At 35.3% G+C, this 15,443-nt stretch overlaps 1 protein-coding gene and 1 pseudogene across 10 annotated transcripts in view; both read right to left on the bottom strand.

Annotated features, from left to right (window-relative positions):
- Positions 1-696: 696 nt before the first annotated feature.
- LOC107660659 (transcription factor CP2-like protein 1) lies at positions 697-7,282 on the bottom strand (annotated as a pseudogene).
- A 999-nt stretch (positions 7,283-8,281) lies between these two features.
- The window catches only part of LOC107660633 (CLIP-associating protein 1-like), an 87,146-nt gene continuing 79,984 nt past the window's right edge, over positions 8,282-15,443 (bottom strand). For all 10 annotated transcript variants that reach the window (XM_016450010.1, XM_016450002.1, XM_016450004.1 and 7 more), the window contains 5 exons: positions 14,592-14,764; positions 13,748-13,876; positions 12,380-12,586; positions 11,843-11,959; positions 8,282-10,388 (listed from right to left, as the gene is read on the bottom strand). In XM_016450010.1, the coding sequence (XP_016305496.1) occupies positions 10,302-10,388; positions 11,843-11,959; positions 12,380-12,586; positions 13,748-13,876; positions 14,592-14,764 (713 nt within the window). In that variant the 3' untranslated portion in view covers positions 8,282-10,301. The remainder of the gene's footprint in view (positions 10,389-11,842; positions 11,960-12,379; positions 12,587-13,747; positions 13,877-14,591; positions 14,765-15,443) is intronic.

Here is a 15,443-nt window from a genome sequence, read left to right on the forward strand (position 1 = left end):
TCTAGTCGTGTCCTCTTTTGGAAGGCCAAACAAAGTTTTGCTTTCACAACAAAACACACAGCGTCACACGCGGCGGGCTTGAGTGAGCGGTGGCGGGCGGGCTTGAGTGAGGAACAGCCGGCGGGCTTGAGAACGGCCTTGCGGCAACCACATGTGACGACCCCGGGCTGGACTCTGCTTTGTCCACGGTGAAAGCCGATCCGGTGATCCACAGCGCAAATTTGTTGTATTTCCTCAGCGACCAGCACGGATCAGCTCTAGGCATGACAAAGCGGATATCGTCCTCTTTTGGAAGGCCATGGTAGTTTCACTTTCACAACGAAACACACAGCATCTTCACGACATGGTGGCGGCGGCAACAACAATACTACAGTGAGAATAAAAGTTAGCCTTCTTTCTTTGCGTGAACATTTGGGCGGCGTTATGCAAATCTTCCCACATCATGACGTAGACATGTGGGGGCGTGTTAGAACGAGCCGTTTTAGGTAGGCGTGGTTGACTCAACTTTTATAAAGAATATCTCTTTGGATTTGAGACTTTAGTCTTTGCAACTTTACAGATCTTCTTTATGCACCAAGAGCTTGTAACACTCCAAAGAGAAAGGAAAAATTGAAATTGCATCATATGACCCCTTTAATGTAAAGTCGGCATATATTTAGTATTCTGAACACTGTTTTTTTTTTTTTTTGCGCAATGGCAATTTTCACCACATAACTCCAGATTGATAAACATGTGGGCCAATCAGTATAGTTAAGAGAAAAATAGCATGTCCATGAAGTTACCTTTCATAGTGCTGATAATGAAGTTAGTCTCTTCTGTAAAGTTCTGCACCATCTGTAAAACCAAATACATGCAGAGTGACCTGAATGCATTGTGGGTTACTGTATTTCACACTAATCTATTTTAACAATCAGTAACTGGTTTCAGTTATGAATTTAAGGAAAAGAGTGTTGCTAAAGACCAAGCCTATAATGCTTTTTGTCTATTTTTGGAGTGTATAGAAAAGAGCAGTTTCAACATTCTATTAAATACCTTTTGTGTTTTACAAAGAACCAGTGTCAGAACATTTTGTTTTTGGGTAAACTAATATTGAGTCCTACACATGACATGGGCTATATATCAAGGCCACAAACTAAGAATTAGTCCCCACTACTTAATTTGTTCCCTCATTTTAATTAAATGGTGGCAGTGTTGAACTAATTTGTTCCCTTGTTTTAATTAAATCAAAACAAGGTAACAAATTACTGGCCACAATTAATTAATTGAGGGAACATATTAAAAAGTCACGGGAACAAATTCTTAATTTGTGACTACAATTTAAACGAGGGAACGAATTAATAAGATGAGGGAACGAGTTCTTAATTCGACACCACAATAAATGTATTTTTATCTGCATGTCATCTGCGAAGCTTGTAAACTAATCCTAAAATTAAATGTCAAAAAATAAACACTAAATGTATTCCTGATATACAAATGTACACTACCTTTGGGGTCAGTAAAATTTCTTTTACTCTTGAAGAAATGAATATTTTTATTTAGCAATCAAGCACTAAATTGGTCAAAAGTGACAGCAAAGTCATATATAAGGTTTCAATTTACAATATATGCTTTTTAAAACTTTCTATTCGTCAGTGAATCTTGAAAAAACAAATATCACAGTTTCCACAAATATATTAAGCAGCTCAAGTGTTTTCAACATTGATAATAAAAAAATTGTTTATTGAGCAGCAAATCAGCATATTAGAATGATTTCTGAAAGATCATGTGACACTGAAGTCTGGAGTAATGGCTGCAGAAAATTCAGATTTTCCATCACAGGAAAAAAGTTATATTATTTCATCATAATATTTCACAATATTACTGTTTATTTACTGTGTCAAATAAATGCAACCTTTGTTTAACATTAGAGACTTCTTTCAATAGAACTAAAAAAAAATCTTGCCAACCCCAAACTTTTGGATAAACTACTCCTTGGACAAGGTTATATAATCAACAGTTCCCAAATGATCTGTAATCTCTGGAATGCTCTGCAGTCTCTGCCCTCTTACCTCATCTGAAACCAAGACGTGGATCCCGTCGGCCCCTGTCTGTATACGCGACGGATTTGCTGTGAGGGAACATTATATAGATTGGCTATCTTCTCAGTGAGCTCAAGGACAGTTAGGTCCTCTAGGTAGAGAGCATGGTACACTACAGACAAAAACAATTAGAAAATTAAGAATAAATGTAACGCTTGTTTAGCATGTCACAAATATCATAAAGGACGCTGTGATGTCTCCTACCGTCATCACCTGCTGCTTTGGTGTGCAGTTGGTTCCTGTTCTGTAGCTGGGATACATAGACAGTGAGACGAGGTTGTATGCACCTGGGCAAACATTGACGCAGGCATGTTGGGTACATGTTTGGACACATGTTAAGATGAATCGCAAGTGTTTGATTAAGTATAAAGCTCACTTCCTTTGATTTAATTGAAAAGACGGATGCCGTCAGCAGGACCACAGATCTGAATAAAGTCTTCTCTACTCATTTTCAGCAGATCAGAACCTGAAACATCAACAAAGCAGTTCAAATAGTATCTAATAATTAGAATTGTGTAATTTCTCGTAAAAACTTGAACACAATGAATTTGTTTCAAAATGTAGTGTGTTGCATATTATTGTGGATGAAATGAGAGGAATGTTGATTATAAATAAACTACCATTCAAAAGTTTGGGGTCAGGAACACTTACATTGTAAATGTTTTTCAAAAAATGTCTCTACTGCTCACCAAAGCTGCATTTAGTACAGCAAGATACAGAAAAACATTAATACCGTAACAGTATATTTACAGATCTGTTTAAGCCCACTGAAATGCTTGAATGCAGACACATTAACATCAGAGTCTCTATGTTTTAGGTCAATAAAAACAATATATATATATATATATATATATAAACAGTACATTATTACAGTTTAAAATGAAATTTTTTTGGGTGCTCAAGAAACATTTCTTATTATTATCAATGCTTAAAACACTTATGCTACTTAATATTTTAGTTTTTAGAGTCTTTACTGTCACTTTCATTCTGTTTAATGCATTTTTGCTGAACAAAACTATTAATTTCTTGAAAAAATTTTTTCAATCTCTACTGAACCCAAACTTATGAATGGCAGTGTGTAATTTTAATTCATTAAATTCTTTAAAGAATAGATAAAAACCAATGATTGTCCAAAATCATTTACCGAATATTTGTGTTCAGTGTGTTTTTTTATGCTTATCTGAGTATCAAGTTGTTAGTTTAGCAACATGTTAACTAAACGATTACATTTAAATGAAACAAATTCTAAAAAATTAAAACTGATGAAACTGAAAAAAATGGTGCCTTGGTAGGCAGTTCACTTGAATTTGTAACAGAGCCAAGTAGCTGTAATTGAATTCTCATTGAATATTTCAGCACACCTGAGAAGCCAGAGAAGAGCCTGCAGAAAGAGGAGAACCTATTACGATGGAGCCACTGCTGCGTGTCCTGCATGGAGGACGACGGCAACAGGTGCTACATGGCAAAAAGAAGAAGAATAGCATCATCCATGTCCTCAAACACAAACCTATAAAGATAAGAGAGCATGGCATTAATGTTTTTAACCTGCCCGCTATACTTACATCAGAGCAGCTGGGCAAAAGTAGCTCCCCCTGCTGGTCTGGAGAGCAGTTTCTATAAACGCAATAAGACAGGAAAGCAGTTGCTAGTTATGTTCATGTTTATGAGTTCAAGATGTGATTTCATACTGAACAAGGACTTACTCCTCTGGGAAGCTGTAGGACGTGTGAGAGCTGTGATAACCAGGAGATGGAGTGTTGCTCGTTCTGTTGACAGATGGGGCTTCAGGCCAAGGGGAGCACTGAAAGAAAAAGAAATAGTTTACCTATATTTGGTGACTGTTTCGGACCCACCTCTTGACCTTACTCTCAATATGGGTTGCTTTGGTCCAACAAGCAATCATGTGAATTCCAGTCACATCTTGCTTGCGCGAGAGAGCTTAATATTTCACTATGACCAGTCAAAATAAAGAGGCACACACAGGAGACATGGAAAATACAGTGGTTATAGATGTTTGATGTAGACCGCTAGCTTGAAAGACTGCAATCATTAACATAGACAGATAATTCAACCAAAAGTGAAAACTGTCATCATTTACTTACTGTTCTGATACTGTATTGTTTTTTGTTTTGAAATACAAATTACATATTAGGAAGAATGTCAAAGCTGCTTTTTTCAACAATGGTGATTTATGCTGTCAAGCTCCAAAATTGAAAAAAAAAAAAAATGTAAGTGTCCATATGAAAATTAGTCCATATGACCCCGACGCATTGGAATGGAATTGCAAAAAGGTAAATGGAACTGGTTCTCAAATATCACAACCAAAGTTTCTGTTTTATGGAAGGCAACAATGACACAACCAAAGCTCAAATGCTATCAAGACAGATGTCTCACCTCAGTCAGCACTGTCGTTTTATAGGACGGTTGATATTTTTCTCTATCCTGAGGACTCTTTTTCTCAATCTTCTTTCTCCCTGTCAGTCTTGAGTTTGCGATCTGCACCTTTTGGCTTAAGGAGAGAGAAAAAAATCATTAAAGGGATAGTTCACCCAAAACTTGAAATTCTGTAATCATGTACTCACCCTCATTTTGTTACAAAACTGTATGACCTTCTTTTTTCTGTGGAATGTAAAAAAAGGTATTTTGATAAATGTTTTTTGTTGTCCATAAAATGGAAGTCAATGGGGCCAGTGTCCCAGCATTCTTGAAAATATCGTCTTTTGTGTTCCACAGAAGAAAACAATGCATGCAGGTCATGACATAATCTAACATCTCCACAAAGCACATTGTGTATCACTTATCTTTTAAGAGTCCATAAGATGCTCTACCTTGAAGACTTTGACCTGGCAGCTGGCGGAGCGCATGTGTTCAGTGTATTCTCCGTGCTCGCCGGCTGCGAAGGTGTCTATCTGAATGCGGAAGGGGACGGCCTTCTCTCCACCATGTTTTCTAGGAGTGAACTCAGTGCTAATGCAGTTTACCTGGATATAAAGAAACAGAAAATTTACCACTGGTGTTACTCAGTTTAGAAAACTAGTAGGAAGGTCAGAGAGAGAGAGCAAACATGTACCTGAATGAACACTGAGGCATTTTTGTCAGGATCCCAGAGAAAATCTATGGTGTTGAGCTGCAGTGGGTGGGCTCGCGGCTCCATTATGCCAACTGACAGCGGGATATCTGACTATAACAAATTGAACGTAGCAAATCATATGACAAAATGATTTGCAAACATTAGATTAGAAATGTGCTTTATTAGGAAAGCAGGTTTCACCATATGCAAGATTCTGTCTCCTGGTCGGTTCCACCTCCATCCCTCCAGCTGCTGATGCTGTGTACTGCAGCCGTCAGACATGGAAAACAACACGCACGATGCTCTGAAAACAGCATAGAATGCATCACACATGTCACCATGATTTCTTCAGTATTTCATAAAGCTCACATTTAAGACTTCAATATTTACTTCAATGTTGCCACAAATGTTTACAATTAGGTTACTACAAGTGTCAACTATGAACTTTCACATGCACATGTGTATTGACTGCATTATATTTTTTATTTGGTATGCTGCTTGTCCCTTTGACTATGGTGTATTTGTAACTGTATGTTGTCATTTATAATATTTTATATTTGTATACGTTTTAATAATAATGTCTTTGTTTGTGCCTTAGGACTGTGGATGTAAATTAGCAATATTGCTATAATCCAGCATATTAACATTTTGTATTTTTATACTCATGTTCATTAACAATCATTGTCGCTATTGAACAAATAAACCTCGAATAGGCCTCCTGTTGGACGGCAACTTAACTAAAAACTTACCATCAGTTTTTGAAAACTTTGAAAATGATTTGAGAATATTTCAAAGAGCGTCTTATACTTCAATATAAGAACATCTGACCATCTTTACAAAGGTTCACATCATAAATTTATAAATACCACAATGTTTTACATTTTTCAAAACCCTAAACCATTGTTTATTTTAGGTTTAACAGAAAAAAACCTAATGTAATTAATAAAAACTACATTTGGCTATGAATGTGGAGGGGAAGATTTAGCAGTACTGTAACTAGTTTATAGAAAGGTGATATATACGGAAAAAGGTTACATAATATAAAAACACGTAATTCCTTTAACCTACCTTTACATATTTACTGTTCATATCTGTATACTCCACTAGTTTCCTGTTGTTCCAACATGTCTGTGAAAGATTGTATTACTGTACTGTGTAAAAAAAGAATTGCAATGCTGAAAAAGCATTTTCAGTGACAATGTTTGGATTTGAAATCAAAATAATGGATAAATGTTGTGTTTGTGGTAATCAGCCACAGATCAGTAGCGGACTCCTGTTAAAAAGCTGTTTCTCCTCTCACAAGAGACACCTAAGAGGGGAATTCCCACCATTTTCAAAAAATGAAATTCAGGCCCTGTCTTTATAAATGTCTAAAAATCCTGATTGGAGTATCACTGTAAATAGTTAATGATAAAAAGAAGGCTTTAAAAAGATCAGTATCGGTGATCGGTATCGGCAGATACTGCTTTCTGTGATCGGCCTCAAAAACCCTGATCGGAGCACCCCTGTAGATTATGATTGAGATTTACCTTGATGTGGTTCTTCAGAAAACAAATTTTACTGGCTGATTATCGACTTGCTGCTTACTAAGTCATAAGGTGTCATGTTTTCTTTATTAATGTACGTTACAGTGTTTTCTTCTTTTTTAAGAAGTAGTTCCCTCCTTAAAGACTTTTCAAGTAACGAATACTAATATTTTTTTAAAGATATAGGCCTAGTTAAATTTTTGTTAAACTTTGTTAAATAACGATTTTTTAAATTATTTAAAATTGTATTTAACTTTAAGTTGTAAAATGTTTTAAGTAACATTTTACAACTTAAAGTTAAATAAATAGGCTACGTAAAAAAAAAAAAAAAACTTGCGTGTCTGAACTTCGTTCAACACGTGTTGTTGATAGGTTTCAGGATGGCTGTGCCAAAACAGCATAATCTCCAGTTCGGTGACGCTCTTATCGAAAAATATGAGTAACTAGTCAAACGCGTGGTGGCCGGTGAGGGGCCCGTGAGGGCCGCACAGGCTTTTCTGAACCCAACGTGTCCGCTGTGTTCTATGGCCGCGTGACAGCCGTCAGGTGACCTGTGAGTGTCCCTCACTCTGCCTTCATCCTGTCACCTGCACCGGTGTTGTGCCCATTTTCGACTCCCTGCCAAATTATTACCCCCCTCGTTGAAATCGCTACCTGATTGCCTAATCCTAAACCCTCCCCCACACTTTACCCTAAACCTACCAATACTAGGGGGGATAGTAATCTGGCGGGGGTCAGAATTGGGCACAACACCGGCGCTCTGACGGACTCTTCTGGACCACTCGTTTAAAAAAAAACGCAGCTGGTAAAACTGATACTGTGTACATCAAAGGTCAAGACTGAGTTGCTTTATTAACTAGATTATGCAATATGATGTTTGAGTGCGCGCAGGTGCTTCTGTAGCCAACTGCATTTTCACATCTGTATTGTTGAAAAGCCTTGATGTCAACACTAATGACAATACTAAAAACTTTGATATTTAGACGAATCTCACAAAAACTGTAAAGAATGTCCAGGTTATATTTCACCGAAACTTAAAATAAAAGTTATATACATATAAACAAGTCCAAATCTATTTTGCTTAAATAAAAACCTACTTTTTAAACCATTGTACTAAAAATACACAATGACAGTATTTTTGTGTAGTATTTGATAGTCGTTGATCATGATGATTTTGATTTTAAAAAAAGTCCAGACAGAATGACTCATTATTGCTTTACAGAGAATTATTTTTTTCCCCACATTAAATATTTGAGAAAAATGTAATTTAACAATTTGTTGTCATAAAAAATAACTTCACAATGCAAAATAAAATAAAAAAATAACCAAATAAATTATTTAAAATGATTTGAAAATAGCTTCAGATTCTTAATGCAATATATAAACTGATGTTTTGATTTTGAGGTGACCTGTAACCTGGTCATTTCTTTCTCACTGGACTCACTAGGACTGAGTACACGTCATCACATGTGACTTCGTTTATAAATGTACTGGTGCATGAATTTATAAATGTACTGGTGCATGAATTATATTGCTGATAGCACATTCAACAGCCCCAAAACAAAAAAAAGATCGATTTTAGAGTTTGAAATAATCATCACAATAAATTCATGTTTCTGGTTGTTTTAATTCTAGGCCAAACTTAGGTTGGTGTAAATCTATCACAAGCCTTTGAAAAAAAAAAAAGAAAACTGTACATTGGGACAGGAAATGAAATAACAACTTTACAAATACAATAGTGTATCTGTGTCCAATGACAAAACATAAAGTCTAACATGCGTAGTGAATTGTTTGATGGAATACCATTAGAAGTCAACATTTTAGGAAAACCAAGGGGCCACGTTTAACTTAACACTTGCATTGTTGATCCTCACAGTTGGCTTTGTTCTTTCATTAACAGATTATTTTTATGAATAGCCCCAGTCTAAAACAAAATGTTGGTTCATGGTCTGAACCGGTTAAAAACCATTAGAAAGAAATGCCACAACAAACAAGGGTACGCACACTTAGCATACCAATAAAAGCCACACGCCCCAGTATATAATACTTAAGGAAAGTAGGGTGCTTTCAAATGTCTGTCCTTAATTTCTAATATGGTCTGGTTCACAGTCTGAGACAAACAGACATTTTGGTCAACTGTGAGACCCATTTGAGCTTTGCACTTACTTCCCCACACGGGCAACATATTAATAATAACAATAATAATACTGTATTTACAGACCGACCAGACCGCTGACATGGCACAAACAGCCAAACCTAGGTCAGTCGCGGCAGCACAGGATGGTTATGTCGTCAAAACATGCAGGCTATTTGTTAATGTGCAAAAGAGTGCAACATCATTTTTACCTTAATTTTGTGGGGGAGGGAGAAGCAATGATTGTAAGGTATGTACAAAACACTAAACGCTCAGCACTTAACATCAGATGGGAAAAATCTCCAGATGAACAAGGAAAAGAAAGAGTTCAGAGCTTTCAGAGAACATAACATCACCTCTAGTTCTTCAGCCAGATTAGAGGGTTTTCATTAGTGTCATAGACATGTGCTGCGCAAACTTGCAGCACCATGCTTTAGCGATGTAGTAAGAATGCCTGTGGACACGTATATCTTAACAGTCTGAGCTTTGAAAACAGAAAAAGGAACGTAAGGCATAGTAGTTTGGAAATTTCCATCACAATCCTCTTGCTCCAAGAACAAAGTTTCAATCGGTTTCCTTCATTGTTTCTTGTCTGAAGATGCTCCTGGGTCATGTTTCTGACTCCATTGAGTGTTTGTCAACTTTTAAATGTCCAAGTGTGTTGTGGCTTGCACGTTTACTCCCAAAACCTTTCGCTTTTTTTTTCCAAAGATGAAAAGAAAAGCTCAACATTCAGAAGTTTGTCCTTGTATTCTGTAGTGAGGCCTACATTTTGAACACATAATCCATCCTATAATAAAATCAACACAATTGCTTTACATTAGCCTTTTTAAAGACTTGGAAACAAACATTATTTCCTACACTTTCAACATTACGGGATGTGGTATTGCGGTCCCATGAAATAAAAATGAATATAAGAATGTTTTAATTCTACATTTTTTTTGGTTGTCATTGTAGCCAAACCTACAAATTACTTAAATGTTTCTCTTTTCTTTACATTTATCACTCGGCCAGCCAAATGATCCATTAGCATTAACTGAGATTCAAGTGATGTATTAGTTAACCCAACGGTGCCCGTTTAAAATATCCAAATAACTCGATTAAACCTTTAACACCACTTGCAAACATGAATAAGTTATTACTAATAAATGTAGTTAACGAATCACCTCTTCAGAAGCTGAAGATAGCTTGTTTGCTCCAATTAAGGAAGCTATGCCAATCATGGAAGATCTGTTCCCTATCAAAAAGCCGGCATGCATTTTTCTTGATCCGAACCCCTTTACATTCAATGTTCCACAGATGGAAAGATGCATGAGACATTAACTAAGAAGCTTTCAGGAGTTGGATGAAAAGAAAAGTCTGATTGAAGTGAGCAACACATCTCTCTGGGAAAATGTGATGAATGTGATGAAGCAATAAAAAAAAGGATGTCTGAAGGAGGCACAACTATGTTCCCAAATGCACGTGTAGGGCACTGATTAGAGTACATCCGGCTAGCTGTGAGACGACACATCTGAAGAACTGCTGCTGTTGCTGTTGGTGGTCTGGGCCCTCTTAATATACAGATTTAACAACTTCATCTGTGGAAATAAAAGCCAGAGGGTGTATTTCAATACAACATGCACTAATACTCATACAGACCTCTGACTTGTTTCGCAGATAAGAGCATGTATTTACACTTTCTAGTAGTGCTGTCAAACGATTAATCGCATCCAAAATAAAAGTTTTTGTGTACATAATATATGTGTGTGTACTGTACTGTGTATATTTATTATGTATATATAAATACACACTCATACAGTATATATTTTGAAAATATTTACATGTATATATTTATATAATTTATATTATATATAAATGTATTTAATATACAAATATAACATTTTTCTTAAATATATACGTGCATGTGTGTATTTATATATACATAATAAATATACACAGTACACACACATATTTTGTAAACAAAAACTTTTATTTTGGATGCGATTAATCACGATTAATCGTTTGACAGCACTACTTTCTAGTTATGTTATCTTAGAAGGTCAGGGTTAATGTTTACTTTTGCATTGTGTCTAAAAATGTGAACATTTTCTCTTAAGGGCAATGTAGGTGATTTCTCAAAATATAATGCAACAAATTGACCATTTCACAGAAACAATACTCAGTCCAACACTGTATCACTATCAGTATTTTGAATGTGATGAGTGGACACTTTATGAAATTCAAGTCAATTAAGCATTAAAAAAAATAAAAATTCAATTCAATTCTTCAGTACTGTGAAATCATTTATTAATGATTTATTTACATTTTTATAGTGTTTACTCACTATGGTAGCTTCAATTGTACTCCGTTTATGTATATTTACATAAAAGAACAAAAAAAAAAAAAGACAGTTATGAGAAAAGTAGAATTTGTGCTTAACTATCTTGACAAATATATTACAAATGCAAGAATTCATAATTCATAATAGAATTCATAAATAAATCTCTCTCTCTCTCTCTCTCTCTCTCTCTCTCTATATATATATATATATATATTTCTCTAATGAGAAATTTGAATTTGGTGTGAAATATGACCTGAAAGAGTTCAGTAATTCCCCCCTTAGTTTTTTGGTAAAACTTTATAATAAGGTCTCATTTGTTAATGCATTAACTAACATGAACTAACAATCAATATATTTTTTACAGTGTTTATTAACTTTTGTTCTGGTTGGTTAATAAAAATGTTAATGTTACAGTTTTTGATTTTAAAAATACATTAGTAAATGTTGAACTTAACCAAGTATAACTAAGTACTGTTCATGTTGACTAATATAGTTAACTAATGTTAACAAATGAAACCTTTCTATAAAAGTGTTACCATTTTTTATGGACTGTGCTGTGAAGCCCAAGTGCAATGAAAGTAGACCAAATATAAAAACTTGGGACCAGCTAAAACCAGAGGAGGGCACAAATAAACAGAGGACTGAGTGATAAGCAGGTTGAACAAAGTGAACCTTTTGGTGGACTTTGAGTTGGCGTGCATGTGAACATACCTTGCTACCCGTGAGCTGGGCCAAGTGTGGCTTCAGCTCCTCACCAATCACAGAGTAGATGGCCACCAGACAGAACACACTGGCCTTGCGAACACTACTCTCTGTGTTATCATAGCCCTGCAGACAGACAGACGGTTTTAGCATTAACATCCTCATACACACACATAAACACATGTGCACGTCATCAAGAGTGCTAAAGTACAAAGTGTTGCATGTTGACTATGCTCCCAAAGTTCCTAATGCAGACTATGCTAATATACTTAATACTGACCCAATTTTGACCAGTGGGGTGAACAAAGGTCAAATTAACAAAAGGGCTACAAAACGTAGTCACTGAAAAGTTTTCCCCATCTCAATTCCCATTCTCCATTCTGGTACATCGAGTTCGGGTATATATATGCAATGTATGTAACTACTTGCCCAGACATTCAATGATATCTCTCTGACCCTGATATCAAATTGGAAGTAATTCCAAAGTGACAGAAGCGGAGAGGTGAACTTTTTTATCATAAAATGCCACCAATGTGCAATACTCACTTGTAGGAGGCCAGGGATGATGTCTGGCAGCAGCTGATGCAGCGACTCCCTGGCAATGCGCTCAACCACTTTGCTCTGCATCTTAATAGCAGCCAGGTTGATGGGATAGTCTGCGGTCTGTACGATGGGACACAGCACTTTGATGCATTGCTCTGGGTGAATGGAGCCAGCCAACGTAGAGGCAGCCTCTTCAGCCGCCCGAACCACCTGCATATATAACGTCAAGAAGGCACTTGATTGAGTTTGTGAAGTTTAACAACCTGAGAACCTTTTTCTTCACATGCCTGTACTTCATTAATTTCCTCATCTAGGTGTTGGGTTTGTTGACTTGGGTCACTGCATTTTAGATGTAACCAAGGTGCTCAGTGTCCGCAGGCGCAGGTGTTGGATTTAAAAAGGGATTAAAGAGACCAAACAGCTCGTTTTACTCTCAATGAGAGCGTTACAAAGAAAAAGTCACCTGGCCAGGCTGATTTCTCAGAAACAATGTAGTCACATGTTAGAGGTATTATGGTGATAATGGAGTTTAGTTTAAAAGAATATATTCCCATACTAAAATCTATGCATGCACTATAAAACTAGGTTTAATTTGATTGCATTACTATACATAAAATATCACAAACTGCCACTCAAAAGTTTGGGTTCAACAAGATTTTTTTAAAGAAATTAACATTTTATTTAGCAAGGATTAAATTATTCAAAAGTGACAGTAAAGTCATTTATAATGTTATATAATACATATTATATATGCCGTTCCTTTGAACTTTCTATTCATCAAAGAATGATGAAAAAAAAAATGTATCACGGGTTCCACAAAAATATTAAGCAGCACAACTGTTTTCAAATGATTTCTGAAGGCTTGTGTGATATTACTAGAGTAATCATTTCTGAAATTTCAGCTTTGCCATCACAGGAATAAATTACATTTTATAATACACTAAAATAGAAAAGGAATTATTTCAAATTGCAATAATATTTCACAATATTACTTTTAGTAGTGTATTTTTGGGGAAATAAATAAATACATAAAGACTTTCACAAACATTAAAATACATTATTTCATAATTATAGTATAACAATTTATGGATTTTTTTCTTTCCCTTCACACAACATCATTAGTATTACTATTAAGTCTAGCTTTCAATATAATAAAAATATTTGTGAAACAAAAAAAAAAGAATTTAAATGACAGAATACTCAATACATTTCACCCCTTCTACAAGGAACAAACAACCCAAAGTAGCCATGAGATACTTTATTCACAACTTTTTGAAGTATGATTTTGCAGTATGATCATCATGATGTTGTACTGCTTAAATGTCAATCAGAGGTTAAAACAGATATTAGTTTGAAAAGGTGGATTCAAACCTCTTTATGAGAGTCCTTATGAGCTTCTAGTGTTTTCATGATTGTGAGTTCTGCATAGTTCTTGAAGCGTGCTGGCTGGTTCCTCAGAATCTCCTTCAGAACCCGTAAAGCCAGAGCTCGGATAGTGTGCTGAATAAACAGACAGAATGCATACTATCACTATTAACCACTACAAATACACACAGACACAGACAAACAAATGGATATTAGGGTTGTGACGGTGAGGAAATTTTCCCACCGGTTAATCGACGTGTGACAACACTGGTAATACCGGTATCACCGTGGGGGCGGGGGTGTTCCCTCTTTTTCTCGCTTTTAAATAGCTTGTAAAAGCGGCGTGCACATTTTACTTTCACTTTCAAATAGCGGCAATTCGGCTTAAAGCAATTGTTCGTTTTTAGTTCGTTTGAATTTTCCCTATTTTCCTCGCTTTCAAATAGCTTAAAAGCGCCATGCGCATTTTACCTTCACTTTCAAATTAGTGGCAGTTCGGCATCAATTGCTTGAATGCAACAACAAAATACAACATCAAACACACTTTAGCGTATATATAAAACATAGAAATTTATTAACAAAACAAATAAAAATACACCATGCTAAAGGTCAGGCTATGCCTAATATAAAATAACAAATAACTTACATAAAGTTTAAATAGGTATACAAAACTGAAAATAGGCTAAGTAAACATGTATAGTATATAACCAAATAAATAAGAAACGTAGAACGTTTATTAGCAAAACGAGTAAGAGTCTATCGCGGCAAGCCTACTGGATATATAAAAAAACATTAGGTTTAAATAGAATGTGTCAATTAAGGATGCAAGTTATATGATGCTCTGACTCACATCCTTGTCCCCGAGTGTCTCCAATAGCAGCAATAGGATTGTTTTGAAGTGTTCGTCCCACACAGCCAGGCTGTCCTCACGAGCAATCTTCAACAGCTCGATCAAAGCCCCCTTCCTCTCCTCCACTCGCTCGTTGTGATTGGACAGCTCCTTCAGTAGGTCTGCCACCAGATCTGTATGATTCAAAACGATTCAAGTATGAGCAGAAGACATGCTGCATAAACAAGCTATTGTCCTACTTTAATTCTACTGGAGCACAATTTTTTTCTGCTTTAAATATATGATATTGTATATTACTGAATCTTATGAAACCTGTCAAGAACATGTATGGGTCATATTTCATCTCAAAAGCTGAAAAAATTATAGTCTGCTTAAAAAAACTAAAAAAAAAACAACTAAAAAAAAAAAAATTATATATATATATTAAATATAAATAATAAAATACATAATATATTAAATATAAATAAAATAAAATTTTAATAATTTAATAGTTTAAAGTTAAGTATCTATACATTATGGCAGTACTTCAAATTCAGTATTTCTGTTAGTTAGGACTTTGTAGTGGCACATTTTTATTAGCCTTTAATTTATAATGATTGAAATTTAAAAATGAGTTATTGTAATACACTAAAAATACAAGATTACAATAATGAAAATGACCAATTAAATGAAATAATAAAATGAAAATTACAACAACAAAAAAACTTGGTCCTAAAAATAGGATTTATGTTCTTCATGCAAAATATAATTTCTTTTTTCCATTTGATTTTGGGGTGAAATGTGATCTGGACATGTTTTTATAAGATTTCACCCTTCTATGTCATTATTAGCCAGCAATGTGCAAAGTGAAAG

This window comes from Sinocyclocheilus anshuiensis, unplaced genomic scaffold (assembly GCF_001515605.1).
Source record: "Sinocyclocheilus anshuiensis isolate Anshui unplaced genomic scaffold, SAMN03320099.WGS_v1.1 scaffold627, whole genome shotgun sequence".
Lineage (NCBI taxonomy): Eukaryota > Metazoa > Chordata > Actinopteri > Cypriniformes > Cyprinidae > Sinocyclocheilus > Sinocyclocheilus anshuiensis.